The sequence below is a fragment of the Hibiscus syriacus genome, unplaced genomic scaffold, assembly GCF_006381635.1.
Source record: "Hibiscus syriacus cultivar Baekdansim isolate YM2019G1 unplaced genomic scaffold, ASM638163v2 tig00112344_pilon, whole genome shotgun sequence".
Classification (NCBI taxonomy): Eukaryota; Viridiplantae; Streptophyta; class Magnoliopsida; order Malvales; family Malvaceae; genus Hibiscus; species Hibiscus syriacus.
In genome coordinates, this window is record NW_024063307.1 from 532,326 (window position 1) to 552,082 (window position 19,757).

Below are 19,757 nucleotides of genomic sequence, written 5' to 3' on the forward strand. Positions count from 1 at the left end.
AGCTTGAGGTTTTTGCTCTGAATTGTCTGCTGCAAGAAAACGAACAAGAAGCCAAATACTCAGATCCTTCTTATTTCCTTTTTGTTGCAACGTGGATGAAAGGGGATCTCATATTTGGAATACTTTTAGAATCCGACCAATGGTATGCATCTCTTCATTGTAGAAAATATTATAGGGTTTACTATACATTTAGTCATCTAGCTATCACTTCAGTTCTATTTTGGTCAAGTAACAATTATTTTTTAAAATCATACCTATAATTACATGTTGATTCCGTTTCGATCATCTACCGTTAAAAAATTAACATTGATGTTCATGTGTCATCATAAGATAATACCATATAATCATTGAAAAAAATAAAAACTAATTTTATTTATCTTTTAATGGCGAGCGATCAAAAACAAAACTAAAACATAACATAAACATAGTTTTAAAGAAATAATTAGGTGACTAAATCAAAAGCAAAATGATAATTGAGTGACTAAATATGTAGTTTACTCAAAAATATATTGTTGCAAAATAAACATGAAAATATTTATTAATAAATAAATAAATCATAAATAAAAATATAATATTTATTGTATTATGATAAAAATCATTTTTATATTTTGTAATAGAAGTTGTCGAATTAAATTAATATGGGTTCTTTTATATTCGCACACCTAAATATGTAATAAGAAAAAATAAAAAATAATATTTAATATTTATAATAAAAAACCAATGAATAAATCGATAAATAATGATTACAGAAAATAAACCACGAATGAATAAAAAGTATCTCTAAAATCTACAATAATTACCCAATCTTTTTTAAAGTTTAAAAATTGATTAAAATAGGCTCAAGAAATCTATTAAAACAAATTATTTAAATATTTTTATTAATTAGAAAATTATATGATAAAAGACTATTTTGTATTACCAACATCAATGACTTTTTAGGGTATACCCTATGAGGATATGGTCTCTTTTTCCATGCCTGAAAATTACAGTTTTCCTTACAAATAGATCTCTCTCTGTTTTTTTCTCTTGAATAAAGTAAATAAATTATCATTAAGTTACATTAAAATATTTTGTCATTAAATTTTTAAAAATATATAAAATAGTCAATAAAATTATCTAACTATTATAGAATAGAATAATCATTGCATATTATAAGCTAATGATAAATTTTAATAAATTTAAGAATAAATGTGTAAAAATTTAATTATATCGATAATTATTTTATAATAATTTTAAAAAAATAATCATCATTTCATAATTTTAAAATTCATTGTTATAACATTGATTATGGCACAATGCTACTTTTGAACTATTTATGTTAAACAAAAGCAAGGAATATTTGCTAGCAGCAGATCAATGATATACGGAGAAATATGTATGGCATGTGATTGCAGTAAATGGCGTACGCAGTCCATGGTTTCCGAAACTAAGATGATCTCATCTTCTTCGCTTCAAATCGAGCCACATCTTCGGAGTAGAGTATGCCGTTTGGAGAAAGAAGACGTTGAAGGGCGAGAGAGAATCGAGCCTGAAAGGATTCGAATTTCAGCATTTCGAAGCATCAGAAATCGATGGCCAAAGTGTAAATGTCAGGTCAGTCTTACCCACTGAAACCCCACGAGAGCAAACCAGCAGCCTGCCAAGCCAAACTTTCCAGCACTCAAAAGCTGGGTAACACTTAAGGTCAGGACTATTCTACCGCAAAATCTGATCGGCTTATGAGGTAAAGAGTAGTCGATAATGAACAAGGAAATGGATCTGTACCTGCGCTATAAGCACTCCGAAAGCAACACATCCACACATTGAGAAGCTAAAATATCTAAGTTCTCGTCCAGCCTACAAAAGCAAATGGATTTGTCATGATAGAATGTAAATTCGAGAAGCTAGGACAAGTTGTCGCTACTTGTGTATGGATAACTGGCAAACCGAAGTACTCGCATTGATATAAACTTTAAATTAAACATGCATACCAGCAAAGTGCCTTCAAGGCTGTGAGTGCTTGGGGTGATAGCTAATGCAAGAAAGTACGGCAACAGCACCTTGTGCATCTACATGGACACAAAATTAAATTGCAAGGTCAAATATTTAAAAAGAGAGAGACTATAAAAAAAATCCTTCTTCTGACATCCTATACCTTTAATCCCAGCCAAATAGAATGTGGGCAAGTAATAAAAGATTCAGGTTTGAATTTAATGGCATTAATATCTGAATTACAGGCCAATTGGTCTCGTGAGGAATATTTTTGTTCTAGTGATGCAACAAAATCTCAAATGTTTAGAGCGGTAACTGGTGAACCGATGGCAATGGGAAGGTTCGAAAGAAACGAGAACTAACCTCTTCTATGACCTTTATATCATGTGTAAATATATTGGGCAAAAACCAAGGAACTGCCGTCCCAATAATCCCTAATACCAGTCCAAGTGAAGCGCCAATAGTGACAAGCGATTTTAGCAGCATTCTAGCCTGTTTGATATGAGAAAAGTCACCACATTTAGCGGACAGAATCCGAAATCAAGGATGCTTCAGTACATACACAATGCTGAATATTGATGCTATTGAGGCAGGAAAGAGGAAATCAGTATTGAAGTTGAGGAAAAAAAACACCTTTGGCAGATTTCGATTGACTCCATATCAACCCGGGCATAAATGACTGTGAGGTTTGAGATAGAGGCTCACCCCAAACAGTGCACATGCCACATATTTGAAGCATGACCTGGTGTGAATGGCTACCGATTTTCAACAAAGCAAGATAAAAGTAGATAAGTGACTAAAAATCACAAGTAAGAGTAAATCTAACCTGATGAGCAGCAACAGTGTGTGTTCCCATGGATGTGGCGAAATATATAAGGAGAGAGTAGAAAACTATCTAAAAGAACATCAAAGTGTCTCAGATGAAACCATATGGTTGCGGAGTACAAGAAAGTGTTATTAACTTAAGTTGAATGTAAACCTTTGACATCAAAGTTACAAATACTGGACCAGCAATAGCTAGAATACTCAGCAGCTCATTAAATGATGGAACGGAGATGGAAAATGCATCATATCCTTTCTTGTTTAGAGCTTCAATCATCATATAAGCTGCAACAACCTAAAACATATGTTGTTAAGAGGCAGTGACTAAAGACTATTTCCTGGTCAATGAAAATTCTAGCTTCATTCAGCACCTGTGAAACCATTGTTGCCCATGCTGCCCCAGCAATACCATAGCCTAGAAATATGCAGAGAACAACATCACCAATGCCATTTATGGCACTGGAAACAGCCAAAGCTTTCAATGGTCCCCAGGAATCTTTCATGCCAAGGCTGAGACAGAAAGGCAATTAGAGCAACAGAAAAAATATGAAATAAACAAGTATTCACAATTTCAGCAATTCAACAATGGAAAATCCGTCAGCACTTGGGGTAGAATAAATCCTACTAAAACAGGTATGATGATATAGGGCATAAAAGTTACTGAGCAATACATATACGAAAACGAACTAAAATATCACCTTTAAAGTAGATGATGAAACTAAGATCATAAATAATCCAACAGCTTCTTAGCATACATCCTTGGCTATAGCTGGATAGTATAGTCTAAGACTCTAGCTAAAGTAGCTGCGAAGGAGAAAATAAAATACATCAAACCTGGCACTTTGCGCCACCCATCCAACTAGAATTGCTGGCCATGCTAAACCTCTAATCTACGTACAGAAGAGATTTTGTTTCAATTAAAAGACAATCGGAATAATCAAGAATGACAAGAATAGAAGAAGCCATAGGAATAACTTATAGTTATCTAAAAGATGGTAGTAATAGGATTTCAGTAATGTATGTATGTCCACCAGCCATATGCAAATAGCATTAGCTTCAGAATTTTATGTTCCCTAGGTTAAGTAAGGGCAGTTTAGCCTCAAGAAGGCAATTAAATACCTTCTACCCTCCGTTACATAATATAAATAAACAAATGGACAGATGAAAGCAGATATGACACTTCAAATTCAAAACCAATTAAAGATGGAGAATATTTCAGGAGATACTTTAATTCAATTGGTCAGTTCATTAGTTTGACATCCCATCAGATAGATATAACCTATAACAAATAAATTAAGAAATCTTCAAAAAAAAATGTCCTTCAATTTTCTAAATAATAACATCATCTCAAACATCTCGGAACCATGAACAATAAGAGAAAAGGAATTAGAATTGATTTAAAGAAGTAGGCGTTCCAATACTACAGTTACCTCTCCTCCTAACAAATTCAAATTCTAAGATTTATGGGAGTAAAAAGACAAGCCTACTAAGAAAGAATATCCAAAAGTTTAAATAGGTAAGAAGCATAGAAGAAAATAAAACCTGAACATAAGTGTTTCCAGCAGGAACAAGATGTGCATTGTTTGGCCCAGAAAAAGCTGAAAGGATCAAATGGCAGAAGAAATTCATTTTTACTTGACCTCTAAGTTACATTTTGATTATCTGGACAACCCCCCCCCCCCAAAAAAAAAAAAAGCTTTACCAGTCATTATTACCTTCCAACGCCCACGAACCAAAGAACATTGTCAAGAAAAGCATCAATAAGCCACAACACAACCCAATAAAAAGCATGATAGATATCTGATGCTGAACTTCATCCTTACCCTGCAGCAACACAGTATTGTTAGAGAGTTAAGCCTACACGAAGCCTTAAACATGGTGAGGCAAGTACAAAGAGATTATTCAAAGTATACACATGGCAGAGAGTCCTTCAAAAGTAAGACCAAAGGTATCACAATACACAAAATAGTCAAATACAATGAAATAATCATGCAATAATGCTTTATCAAGTTGAAGCACTCACATGAACGATATGCATAAATACTCATTCCCAGTGACATGAACTTGGATAAATCTCCAAGTTACATATCCTTTTTTTTGGTTAAATCAAACAACAATCATGTTAAGTCATAAATTTAATCCTTATATTTATATAAGTTTACTATTGAGTTTATATTACTCTTAACTCAGGACACCAACTCAGCTTTGAGACTATGTTACCGGTATTACTGGTAAAAGCAATAACGCCCACTATAATGTTGAAGAAACTAACCCGTCTAGCAAGCGAAGTGGCCACCATATTGGAAGTAGCAATTGAAAGGAACATAAAAACATAGCCTATATAATCACAAACAACCGTTGCAGGACCTGCACATCAAAATTGAACCAGTCAGTCAACAAATTTTCATATATGAAACCTCTTACCATTCATCTATTTTCCTTCAATTAATTAATAATACAAAAAGAACCCAAAGTTCAAAATTTTCAAAGGAATTTATTTAATCAATCACCTAAAGCGGCGAGCTCGACCGAGCTTCCCTGACCAATAACCGCAGTATCGATAAGACTCATCAAAGGCCCACAAAGCCAAAGTCCAGTAGCTGGACCAGTGAACATCACAATCTCTTTCATCTGATTCCATATGCTCTGGTTTGCTAATTCCTCTGCCTTAATTTTCCGGCTTATTTCCTCTTCTTGTTCTTCTTCATTGTTTTCTTCGATCAAATCTTCATTGCTTTCATAGTTCAGTTCCTGGCTGGGGCTAATGCAGTAACGGCTTTGATTTGTGGGTGTGAAATTGAGTGAAGAAGAATGTAAAAAGGATCGGTGAAAAGGAAGGGTTGAGAAATTGGGTCTTTTAGGGAAATGGATTGAAGTAAAGGGATTGGATTTAGGGTTTTGGATGGGAACGAAAGGAGCTCGAGTAAGTGTCGTCCTGGTTATCATACTTGAAGCAGGGAAAACCACTGATATTTTGGCCTTCGAAGTGCATTTGTAACTCTCTGCTTAAAATCTTGGGTAAAATTCGTATTTAGTCACCTAACTATTGACACAGTTTCACTTTTCAATCAGCTTTATATTTGAAAATTACAATTAACGTTATATTTTTGTTTTATTTTAATCTCCGACCGTTAAAAGATTAACCGCGATACTAAAGTGTCTTCATAAGATAATATTGTATCATCATTGAAAACTAAAAAAATGACCACATCAGTAATTTTATTTATTTTTTAACGACAAATGACCAAAATAAAATCAAAACATAACATTATATATGATTTTGGAAAAATAATTACAAAACCACATAATAGATGTGTAACTAAATACATAGTTTAAGCTAAATTCTTTCACTAAAAAAATTAACAAATTTATCAATAAATTATTCTGAAATAATTATTCAAGTCATTAAAATTTTAGATGTTACAAAATGATCACTAATTTTACTAAATTATTATGAAACAATCATTAATTTTATCAAACTATTACAAAATAACACTGAACTGATTCTTATAAAATAGTAATAAATTTTAACAAATTTAGGAATTATTTTATAAAATTTCAATAAGATTGATTATTATTTTATAATAATTTAATAAAAATTAATAATTATTTAAAAAATTAATTATTAAAATTAATTATTTCAATATATTTTAGTCATCATTATTTGTCCTTTCCCCAAGATTTGTTTTATACCAACTATTATGGCGAATTAAACTAATATTCCATATTTGGCAAAAGAAAAGGTTAAAATTTTCTATTACTCCCTGCGCTATGCAACAGTTATTGCTTTAGTCTGTGTACTTTAATTTGCCACTTTAAATTATGTACTTTAATTTGGTCCAAGTCGAGGACGTACTTGTTATGTTTGGACGAGGGACACAGTTTATTTATTAGTTTTCATATATATAGATGGTACGATCTGTTAATATAATACGAAATTTTTAATTTATATATATATATTATCAAATTGTTTGATTAATACAAATAAATGAACGAAATTAACATTAGAAAATAAATAGTAGAGATTAACATTAAAAAGAACCTTTAAACGTTTTCTTAATCATTTAACGAGTGAAAACAAAAAATTGAGATTAACAGTAAAAAAATTTATTGGAATTAACATTAGAAAATAATAAGACTTGCGATGGAAACCTTAAAGAAAGCACAACATCAAAAAAACAAAGATACTCATATTGACCTCCTCGGAATAAGGGGGGAAAGGCCGCCAGACTTACAACCCGATGGAGAAAAAAATCCACAAGAACCCTAAGAGGAACCTTAGAATTATGAGAGAATAACCCGCGACTCACGGGGAGAACGAATCAAAACTCTCGATATCCAAAAAGCAAGGAAAACTGACAGATGTTTGCATGGAATATTCTCACGAAAACCACTACCTAAGCAATGGGAAAACAAGTCCATTGAAACACAAAGATTGGACAGAAACGGGAAGAAAAACCTACGCTGACATGGTAACTGGATCATCTAGAACCAAAGATTATGAGAATATGATGATTGATGTGTTGAAACTGCATGTGGTTCGTGCATTATGCCACCACTTTGTTAACTGCATTTAATATGGCAAGTGAGAGTTATCCCATAATTTTGTGTTCCCACGTTCTATGATATGGGGTAGTTTTGGGTGGTTTTTTACGGGGAACCACACCTATAAATACCTATCTAGCCTAGGTCCCCAAGCACCAACACACCACATTCCAAACCATTCCACTTGAGAGCTTTTTGGAATTTACTCCATCTAAGTGAGGTTTTGAGTGCTTAGAAGATCCTTGGCATTTCTAGTTTTTGTGCAGCCAAGTTCGAAGTGCTCGACATTGGTTCGTGGTGGTTCACAGTGGTAAACGGTGATCCGAAGAATTTGACGGTTGTATATTCAATTCCTAGATTTCGACATACGGTGTAGGTAATGGCTGGAGGTATTTATAACGATCTATTTTTCGTTGAATTTATGTCCATTATGTGAAAACATGTCTAACATTTGGTATCAGAGCATAGTTTGTTGAGTTAATCGATTGATGGAATCGGCCAAGAGGGGGTGAATTGGTAATTAAAATTTTGGTGGAAGCTTTTGCAGAAAATTGAAAAGATTTGCACAGCGATTTAGAGTGGTTCGACTTTCTCAACCAAAGTCTACGTTCACTACCTTAGCTATCCACACTAAGGATTTTCCAATAAATTCACTAATTTGTTCTTTCTTTTGAGGCCAAAGAGATAACTTTACAACTCCCTCAAGAATATACCCAAATTCTTGAGAACACTCTTTCTCAAAGAGAAGATTACAAATTTGCAAACTTACAAGGAAATCCTCACAAGGTAGATTGTTTGCACAATTCTAGAACAAAGAAAAGAACACTAAAAAATAAATACAATTGAGTACAAGTAGTGTTCTTGAAAGTAAAATGAATATTGAATGAAAAATAGGCTTGAAATGCTCAAACTTGAGGTTTGATGCTTTCTCTTTGATTCTCTCTTAATTCTTGATTTTTGTTGTTTCTACTTATTTTTTCTTGTTGATCAATGGCTTCTAAGCTTGTTTAAATACTCCTTCAAATGATTCTGAACGTTGGGAATGATTAGTGGAGTCAATAGAGCCGTTTAAGTGTGAAAACAATTAATAAAATCAGTTGGGAGCGTCAGTGCATCGATGCATACCCATGGTGCATCGGTGCATCAAGTGTAAAATTTAAATATTTTGACCGTTGGACCCTTAGTGCATCGGTGCACTAAGAGTGCATCGATGCATAAAATGCATTTGATGTTTCAAAATAGCCAGAGTGCATCGATGCATAAAAATGCATTCGATGTGCAATTTATTCCATGGTGCATCGATGCATCACTCTGAAAAATTGATTTTAGGCTTGATTTTGGTTCAAAATACTTTGTGAAAAATTGTTTCAAAAATATATGAAGTATAAAACACAATTTTACACATTTAGTAAGGTTTGAAATTGATCTTGAAAGACTTGGAGTAATAATTTGATATTCGATTAATTGAATCGAATATACTTATAAAAATCTTTGTAAAATCTTAAAATTCATTTATACTTAATTTATTATATCGAAACATCAAAATATTTTCAACAATCTCCCCCTTTTTGATATAACAAAACATTTGTGTAATTTTAAGATTTTCTAAAAATTTGAAATCAATTTTGAAAAATTACTCCCCCTTACTATAACACTTCTCCCCTTCAACACTTAATATTTCTCCCCCTTTTTGTTAAATCAAAAAAACTTTAAAACGTTTTAAACAAGGTTTTGAAAATCATAGCCAATTGATTATAAGTAAATATAGCTTAAGCTGCTAAGATCACAATCAAAAGAGAGATTAGTCATTAGTTTCATAATCAATATTCATAATCAAATGTGAAATGGCATTATTGGTCATATATGTCTAATGATGCAAAAATAAGAAAATTCAACCAAACCAAATATATATATATATATATATATATATATATTATATATTAAGTTCAAAATCCAATAATCCAAACCATAACAAATTGAAACATTTAACAATCCAAAACAAACAATCCAGAAACATTAAAATCAATCCAAGTTTTAAAAATCAAGAAAACATAACAAGGAAACAAATTTACTCCATCGGAGGATCGGGATGAGGAGGATCATGAGCTCGAACTTCAAGAGTGAGAGCGTCCATACGTTCACGCATCTCCTGCTGAAACTCAGTAATCTGAGACTCCATGGAGGCAAACCTCAGATCAAACGACTCTAAGAAAGATCGAAAATATAGTGGCATTTGATCTTCTTGTCGTGTTGGTTCGGGTGTAGGCTCATCGTATGGTACGTGATCATCGATATCTTGCATAAGTTGTTGAAACTCAAGATCATCGTCAGCAGCCGGTGCCGGATGAGGAGGAGCACGAGAAAAGCTAGGAGCAGCTCGTGAAGAACTAGCTCCCAGAGTTTGCTTACCGGGTCGAAAGACCCAAAGACCGGTTTCCTCGTCTTGTTTCCAATCCGCTTTCTTCAACGAGGTGAGATTGATTTGGTTTTGGAGAGGAATGTGATTGTAAAGAGAGACGTTTAGACAAAGTTTGATAAAAAGATTACTAAGAAGACATCCATAAATTAATGTTTCGACATGTTTTGAATGAACAATGTTTATGATATCCACTAGTTGACTAAATATAATGTGGGGCAGATTTATTTTGTTCTTATTCTTGATACAGTGCATCTACCATAAATATCTAGTACGAAGAGTAGAGCACCTACCTCCGGATGGTCTAAACCACCAATAGATCATCAAATAAAGAAAACGATCGTGATGAGATCGTAGAGTACTAACACTAGAGTTTGAAATATAGGGATATTCCACAGTTTCATTCTCATTATATAACCCATCATCATCTAGCCAAAAATGGAAATCTATAGTCTCGGGGTCAATATTAATATATTGGCCTAAAAGATAGGATCTAATTGCTATAGTCCCACATTGAGTTTGGTTTTGAATGCATACCGCATTGGAGTAGAAAATACGGACTAACTGATGATAGACGATAGGTTTGAGGTGAAACAGTTTATCAAACTTCCAAGTTTTAAGAATCGGAAGGTATTCGAAGTCAATATCTATCATTGCTTGAAGAGAAGGAATACGCTTTTCCCAGATTTTATAGGATTGGAAAGAATTTATGTACCTAGAGTACAATTCTTCTCTACGACGTTCAGGCATATTGAAACAGGATCCTATAAGACTATTAGGTAGAGGAGAAATGAGATTAGGAGGTCGGGTTGAACGACTCGATGAAGTCCTAGGATGTTTGGGGTTGGACATGGTTAAGGAATCGGAATAAGGAATGAGACCTGCAATTTGAAAAACATGTATGCACAATAATCAATCCCAAAACTCAATTGAGTCCTCAATAATTCAAGGTTCTCTAAATCGAATCCTAATGGGCAAGGTTTTGAAAACTATTTGAAAATAATTTGAAAAATCATAATATGTATAGTTTTCATGAATACAACATAATCAAATCAAAAACATCAAATTTAAAAATTAAATTTAGATTTTCATTTTTTTTAAATTTCGAGAATTCAAAAATTCATTGAAAATTTGTGAGTTTTTGATGAAATTAGTTGTAAATCTCAGTTTGTAATCATCAAACAATCAATGCCCGATATAATGTTCATCCTAGAACTAATTAAAACTAGTCCTAAGATCAAAAATCAATAAAATAGAGGTTTTTGAAATATTACCTTGAAAATTTCGGATTTGAGAGGAATGAGATGTTGTGTTGCACGATTTAATGATAGTAGCAGGATATAAAGATGAAAAGCTCGAAGATTCAGACTAAAAATATTGATTTTGGAGCAAGAGGAGAATTTAGAGATGAAAAGAGGCGTATGGTTGAGAGGGTTTAGTTTTTAGGGTTTGAGACAAATAAGAAAATAAGCCTTTTAAACCCAAAAACCCGATCGATGCATCGATGTATGACCTTGTGTATCGATGCACATTCAAGGCATGCATCGGTGCACCTTTATGGTATATCGATGTACATTCAAGGATGCATCGATACACTGTTAGGTGTATCGATGCATTAAGCACAAAAAATGTCAAAAATCCATTTTAAACAATCAAAATGCTAAATTAATTGGCTCTAGTGGTATTGGCAACTCATATAATGAAAATTCATATAATGAAAATTAATCATGTTCAATCAATCAAATTAATCCTTAAACTATATTTGAACATAAAATTAATTTTCACCAAAGAACATAAACTCCCCCTAACTAATAGCAAGGAATGCAATCAAAAATTATTATTATAAGCATTTTTCATTTATTCTTAAAAGTGCTAAAATTATTTTAAACACTAAGTGAAGATAGGTCAGTTAAACCTAATTCTCTCACAAGTATCCAAAATCTTTCTTTGTCTAAAGGTTTTGTAAATATATCCGCTAATTGGTGCAAAGTATCAACAAATTCTAGAACTACATCTTCCTTAGAGATATAGTCTCTAATGAAGTGATGTCTAATTTCAATATGCTTAGTTCTAGAGTGTTGGATGGGATTTTTAGTGAGACAAATAGCACTAGTATTGTCACACTTGATAGGAATGGTACCTACTTCAATTCCATAGTCAAAAAGTTGTTGTTTCATCCATAAAACTTGTGCACAACAACTACCAACTGAAATGTATTCCGCTTCAGTGGTAGATAATGCTACACAATTTTGTTTCTTTGAAAACCAAGAAATCAACATATTTCCAAGGAATTGGCAAGTACCGGAGGTGCTTTTCCTATCTAATTTACAACCTCCATAATCCGCATCAGAGAAGGCATGCAAGCTAAAGGTAGAGTCTCTAAGATACCAAAGTCCTAAACTAGGAGTGTCCTTAAGGTATCTAAAGATTCTCTTAACAACTAGTAAATATGATTCCTTAGGGCATGATTGAAATCTAGCACATAAGCAAACACACTAAACATAATGTCCGGTCTACTTGCATTTAGATAAAGCAAAGAACCAATCATTGACCTATATAATTTAACATCCACACATTTACCTCCTTCATCTATGTCAAGCTTTGTTGATGAGCTCATTGGAGTGTCATGAGGTTTCCCATTTTCCAGTCCAAACTTCTTGAGCATATCTTTGACGTACTTAGCTTGATTGATGAAGATACCATCTTTTCTTTGCTTGATTTGGAGTCCCAAGAAAAATGAGAGCTCCCCCATCATGCTCATCTCGAATTCACTTTGCATTAGCTTAGAAAATTCTTGGCAAAGAACCTAATTAGTAGAACCAAATATTATATCATCAACATAAGTTTGAATTACTAATAAATCTTTACCTTTATGCTTTAAAAAATAATGTAGTGTTAACCTTCCCTTTGGAAAAACCTTTTTCAATTAAAAAGTTTGACAATCTTTCATACCAAGCTCTAGGAGCTTGTTTTAAACCATAAAGTGCTTTTGTCAACTTAAGAAAATGATTTGGAAATTTTAAATCTTCAAAAACCAGGAGGTTGTTCCACATACACTTTTTCCTTTATAAAACCATTTAAAAATGCACGTTTAACATCCATTTGATATAATTTAAATTCATGAAAACATGCAAATGCTAATAACATTCTAATTGCTTCCATCCTTGTTACGAGAGCGTATGTTTCATTATAGTCTATGCCTTCTTCTTAAGTATACCCTTGAGCAACAAGTCTAGCCTTGTTTCTCATTATATTACCATTCTCATCAAGCTTATTCCTAAATACCCATCTAGTACCTACAGTAGATTTATTACTATGCCTTTCAACTAATGTCCATACTTTACTTCTCTCAAATTGATTTAACTCTTCTTGCATAGCCATAATCCAATGTTCATCATTTAATGCTTCTTTGATATTCTTAGGCTCTATGCATGAGATAAATGCAACATAATTACAAATATTTCTAAGAGAAGATCGAGTTGTTACCCCTTTGGATGGATCACCTATAATTTCACCATCATTGACATAGTTGTACTCTCTTGGGTAAGATACTTCCCTTTCTTCAATGGTTGGATTCTCGAGAGGATCTTGAGTTTCCTCATCTTTCGTTTCTTCCTTTGATGATGGTTCTCCAACGTCATGTTCAACGTCATTTATATTTATAATACCTACATCATCATTCAAACAATAATCCTTCCTCGGAAGGGGATTATCATCGAAAACAACATGTATAGACTCTTCTAAAACTAAAGTTCTTTTATTAAATACTCGATAAGCTTTAAAATTTAAGGAATAACCCAGAAAAATTCCTTCATCACTTTTAGCATCAAATTTGCCAAGGTTTTCTTTACCGTTGTTTAAAACAAAACATTTACATCCAAAAGGATAGAAATAGATAATGTTAGACTTTTTATTTTTGAAAAATTTCATATGGAGTTTTATTTAAAATTGGCCTAATCATTACTCGATTTACAACATAACAAGCGGAATTTGTGGCTTCCGCCCAAAAATATTTTGACAAATTGTTTTCACAAAGCATGGTTCTAGTCATTTCTTTTAAAGTTCGATTTTTCCTCTCAACAACTCCTTTTTATTGAGGGGTTCTAGGTGCTGAAAAATTATGGCTAATACCATTAGAATTACAAAACTCAGTAAATCCAAGATTTTCAAATTCAGTGCCATGATCACTTCTAACATTAGTGATAGAGTAACCTTTTTCGTTTTGGATTATTTTTGAAAAAGTGATAAAAAGTTCTAATGCTTCATCTTTAGTACTTAAAAATAGAACTCAAGTATATCTAGAATAGTCACCTACCAAGACAAATGCATATTGTTTTCCACCCAAGCTAGTAGTCCTAGTTGGTCCAAAAAGATCTAAATGGATCAATTGTAATACTCTACTAGTGGATATGTCATTAATGGATTTAAAAGAAATTTGCTTTTGTTTTCCTTTAGCACAAACATCACAGATTTTATCATTATCAAATTTAAGCTTAGGCAACCCTCGAACTAAATTTCCTTGAATTAGCCATTGCAAAACACTCATACTAGCATGTCCTAGTCTCTTATGCCATAACCAACTATCATGCTCATCCTTAGCAACTAGGCATAAATTAGTCATAATAGAATCTAAATGCACCATGTAAATATTTCCTATTCTATGACCAACAAGCATAATCCGATTAGATGCAATGTCAATAACTTTACAACCATTAGTTTCAAACATGACATTGAATCTCTTATCACATAATTGACTAATACTCAAGAGATTATACTTTAATTCATTCACATATAAAAAATTTTTAATTTGTATGGAAGAGGTATTACCTATGGTACTAATACCTTCGATGTGACCTTTTGAATTATCACCAAAGGTCATTTCTCTTCTATTTTTGGCGTTAAGTTCTATGAACCGACTTTTTCCCCCGGTCATGTGTCTTGATCATCCACTATCAAGGTACCATGAGTTTGAATTTATTCCCCGTGCCTTGTATCAATGCTCATTTTCCTACAAACATAGATTAATTTCTAATTTTTGGTACCCAAATTCTTTTGGGTTCATATTCATTAGTTTACAAAATCCTAGTCCCCTTAGGTATCTATTTGTGTAGGATATCCTTATCTTTAGTAATAACGAGTCCTTTAGGAACCCATATACTTCTAACGATTTTTCCATTAGAGATTCTTCGGGGACCTCTATGATTGTAGTTTTAAAACTTTTTTTAACAAAGTTGGATTTTGAATTTTCTCCATTTTTAAAACGTTTTGTTCAACTTTATCAAAAGAAGCTTTAAGATCATCAATTTTCTTTTGATGATCATCATTGACCTTTGAAAGTAAATTTTGCAAATCCAAATTTTTCTTTTCAAACCCTTCTAATTTGATTTGCAAATCTTTGATTTTACTTTCAAGATCGTTGTTGGTTTTGGATATGAGTTTATTTTCATTTTTCAATTTTGAAATATCATTTTTATATTTTAAAAATAATTTCTCATAATCCGAAGTCAACCCATTATATTCCTCTAATAACTCATCATAAGATAAATCATCTAAATCAAATGAGTTAGAGGTTACCTTAGAATCTTCCCCGAATGCCATCAAGCACAAGTTTGCTACTTCTTGTTCCTCTTCATCGGAACCTTCTTCATCGCTCCATGTAGCCACATGAGCCTTGTGCTTATTCTTTGATTGACCCTTTCTCTTTAATTCTGGGCAATCATATTTGACATGCCCCGGCTTTTTGCATTCATAGCAAATGATTGGGTCATTCTCTTTTGGTTCATTTTTTAGGCTTTCATTTCGTTTGAATTTTCTTCCTCGGTAAGGTCTCATCATTTTTCTGAACCGTTTGGCAAACAATGTCATTTCCTCGTCATCGTCATCTTCATCCGAACAACTCTCATCTTTTGTGGATTTGAGAGCAACTCCAATGTTTTTCTTCTTCTCCTTCTCCTTTGGTGTCTCGTCAATCTTATCGAGGTCCACCTTATCTTCAAGCATCATTTCATGAGTGAGGAGGGAACCGATTAGCTCTTCAAGAGTTAAGGACTTTAGGTTCTTAGCCTCGATAATTACCGTTTTCTTGGATTGCCACAATTTTGGAAGTGAGTAAACTAACTTCCTCACAAGCTTTTCTTTTGGAATGATCTCTCCATATGATTTGAGACCATTGACAATTATTGAGAATCTATCCATCATAGATTTGATATCTTCATTTGGTTTCATCCTGAAATTTTCATAGCTATGTGTTAGAAGACTAATTTTAGACTTTTTACCTCGTCGATTCCTTCATGAGTGACTTGTAGTTTATCCCATATTTCTTTAGCGGTTGTACAAGATGAAACTCCCCCATATTCATCTGGTCCAAGAGCACAAAATATGATATGAATGGCTTTGGAGTTGAGCTGGAACATTCTTGTCTTTCCTTCACTCCACAATCTTGGATGAGTGAGAGGTTTGATATATCCGTCTTCTACAATATTTCATGCTCTCATGTCACTTGCTTGAATGAAATACATCATCTAATATTTCCAATAGGCATAGTTAGCTCCATTGAAGAAAAGAGGCTTATTGACGGGCATCGAATTGAGACCGGAGTCGACGTTTAAAGTAGAGGCCATTGATGACTTAATTATCGATGTAACTCTTCCCGGATCGACTCAAGAGGTGATTAAACCTTCAAATGGGTGAGGCTCTGATACCAATTGTTGAGTTAATCGATTGATAGAATTGGCCAAGAGGGGGTGAATTGGCAATTAAAATTTTCGTGGAAGCTTTTGCAGAAAATTGAAAAGATTTACATAGCGATTTAGAGTTGTTCGACTTTCTCAACCAAAGTCTACGTCCACTACCTTAGCTATCCACACTAAGGATTTTCCAATAAATTCACTAATTTGTTCTTTCTTTTGAGGCCAAAGAGATAACCTTACAACTCCCTCAAGAATATACCTCAATTCTTGAGAACACTCTTTTGTCAAAGAGAAGATTACAAATTTGCAAACTTACAAGGAAATCCTCACAAGATAGATTGTTTGCACAATTCTATAACAAAGAAAATAACACTAAAAATGAATACAATTGAGTACAAGTAGTGTTCTTGAAATCAAAATGAATATTGAATGAAAAATAGGCTTGAAATGCTCAAACTTGAGGTTTGATGCTTTCTCTTTGATTCTCTCTCTTTGATTCTCTCTTAATTCTTGATTCTTGTTGTTTCTACTTATTTTTTCTTGTTGATCAATGGCTTCTAAGCTTGTTTAAATACTCATTCAAATGATTCTGAACGTTGGGAATGATTAGTGGAGTTAATAGAGCCGTTTAAGTGTGAAAACAATTAATAAAATCAGTTGGGAGCGTCAGTGCATCGATGCATACCCATGGTGCATCGGTGCATCAAGTGTAAAATTCAAATATTTTGACCGTGTGACCCTTAGTGCATCAGTGTACTAAGAGTGCATCGATGCATAAAATGCATTCGATGTTTCAAAATAGCCAGAGTGCATCGATGCATGGTATGTGCATCGATGCATAAAATGCATTCGATGTTCAATTTATTCTATGGTGCATCGATGCATGGATTGGTGCATCGGTGCATCACTCTGAAAATTTAATTTTAGGCTTGATTTTGGTTCAAAATACTTTGTGAAAAATTGTTTCAAAAATATATGAAGTATAAAACACAATTTTACACATTTAGTAAGGTTTGAAATTGATCTTGAAAGACTTGGAGTAATAATTTGATATTCGATTAATTGAATCAAATATACTTATAAAAATCTTTGTAAAATCTTAAAATTCATTTATACTTAATTTGTTATATCGAAACATCAAAAATATTTTCAACATAGTTAAATCTCTATCTTGCCTGATTTTTGAAAATTTGCAAGTTCTCAAATTTTTGATTCCATGATTTTTAAAGTTTGAGAAAATTTGTGTTGCAAATTTGTGTCTAAAATCATTGGATTTTATTAAGGAAACATTTCTAAAATTATTTATGTTGAAATGATTTTATAAAAAGGATTAGAAATATTATATGAATTTTATGTGCTTAAATTATGATAAAATGTATGTGAATTATATTGTAACACCTCAAATTACAGGTTAGTAGTTTAAGGTTAACCTAGAGGTAAGTGGACCATGTGAAATTATAAATTAAGTTATTGAGCTTAATTGGATTGGCTTTGGGGCCCTATTAGTCATAAAAGGGGGATTTGTTTTTAATATAAGATAAAATGCAAATGACTAAAAGTGCAATTAGACCATTGAAGATTTTGGAAGCTGATTTTAGGGTTTTATATAAAACTTTCACGTGGGGGTTCTCTCATCTTCCTCATTTCTCCTTTCTTTCTTCATTTTCTTTCTCCATAGCAAGTGCTTAGCTCACTGTGAGTGATGTAGGTGTCTTGCTTACCTTCTTAACCTTCATTCCGTTCCTAATCTTCATGATTTCCATCTATTACTAAGAATCTTGTTGTTATTTTTGGTTTAAGGAAAATGGTGGGAAAATTAACCAAGTTTAAAATTGAAGGTGCTTGATATAAAAAATAGCTCCATTTCGGGTTTCTAAATCAAATGTACTGTATTTCTAATACTTTGGAGTATTAAGGTTTCATAAATCTATGGTTTTTGCTAAGATTTGGTAATTTGAGCATTTTAGGATTCATCTTTGATTTCTCAACCAAATCACGTTTTGAGTGTTAATAATATGTTTAAATGATGCCTTAAGATCCTGAATAACTTACTAAAACTTTTGAATAAGTTTAGAAACCAACCCATGTCTTCTGAGGTGATTCTTGAGTGATTTTCTAGCTTAATCAAGTCATTTCCAGAAAAAGGATCGATCTCTCGACCAAAGCGATTGATCCCTTTTTATTGAAAACATTTTTGTGTTTCGATATAACAAATTAGTTTAAATGAATTTTAAGATTTTACAAATGATTTTCTATATATATTCGATTCAATTAATTGAATATCAAATTATTACTCCAAGTCTTTTAAGATCAATTTCAAACCTTACTAAATGTGTAAAATTGTGTTTTATACTTAATATATTTTTGAAACAATTTTCACAAAGTATTTTGAACAAAAATCAAGCCTAAAATCAAATTTTTAGAGTGATACATCGATGCACCAATCCATGCATCGATGCACCATGAATTAAATTGAACATCGAATGTATTTCATGCATCGATTCACATACCATGCACCGATGCACTGAGGATTTTATGAAAACATCGAATGCATTTGATGCATTGTGCACTCTGGCTATTTTGAAACATCGAATGCACTTGATGCATCGATGCACTCTTAGTGCACCGATGCACCTAGGGCATATATCGATGCACTGACGCTCCCAACTGCTTTAACTAATTGTTTTCACACTTAAACGGCTCTATTGACTCCCCTAATCATCCCCAACGTTCAGAATCATTTGAATGAGTATTTAAACAAGCTTAGAAGCCATTGATAAAAAACAAGAAATAACAAGCAACTAGAATCAAGAGAGAATCAAAGAGAAAGCATCAAACCTCAAGTTTGAGCATTTCAAACCTATTTTTCATTCAATATTCATTTTGCTTTCAAGAACACTACTTGAACTCAATTGTATTCATTCTTGAGTGTTCTTTTCTTTGTTCTAGAATTGTGCAAACAATTTACCTTGTGAGGATTTCCTTGTAAGTTTGCAAATTTGTAATCTTCTCTTTGAGAAAGAGTGTTCTCAAGAATTGGGGTATATTCTTGAGGGGTGTTGTAAGGTTAACTCTTTGGCCTCAAAAGAAAGAACAAATTAGTGAATTTGTTGGAAAATCCTTAGTGTGGATAGCTAAGGTAGTGGACGTACATTTTGGTTGAGAAAGTCGAACCACTCTAAATCACTGTGCAAATTTTTCAATTTTTTGCAAAAACTTCCACCGAAATTTTTAATTACCAATTCACCCCCTCTTGGTCGATTCCGTCGATCAATTAACTCAATAATTGGTATCAGAGCCTCACTCATTTAAAG

At 32.8% G+C, this 19,757-nt stretch overlaps 1 protein-coding gene across 1 annotated transcript; it reads right to left on the bottom strand.

Moving 5' to 3' along the window:
- Positions 1-1,330: 1,330 nt before the first annotated feature.
- Positions 1,331-5,778, bottom strand: LOC120178205 (protein DETOXIFICATION 46, chloroplastic-like). The gene is given in 15 exon segments (XM_039184138.1): positions 1,331-1,528; positions 1,605-1,667; positions 1,765-1,836; positions 1,971-2,048; positions 2,335-2,463; positions 2,605-2,632; positions 2,634-2,713; positions 2,798-2,866; positions 2,951-3,088; positions 3,165-3,303; positions 3,628-3,683; positions 4,336-4,391; positions 4,509-4,617; positions 5,066-5,160; positions 5,304-5,778. Coding segments are annotated over 15 exon segments (1,650 nt in total). The 5' UTR covers positions 5,740-5,778; the 3' UTR covers positions 1,331-1,426.
- Between the last annotated feature and the right edge of the window lie 13,979 nt (positions 5,779-19,757).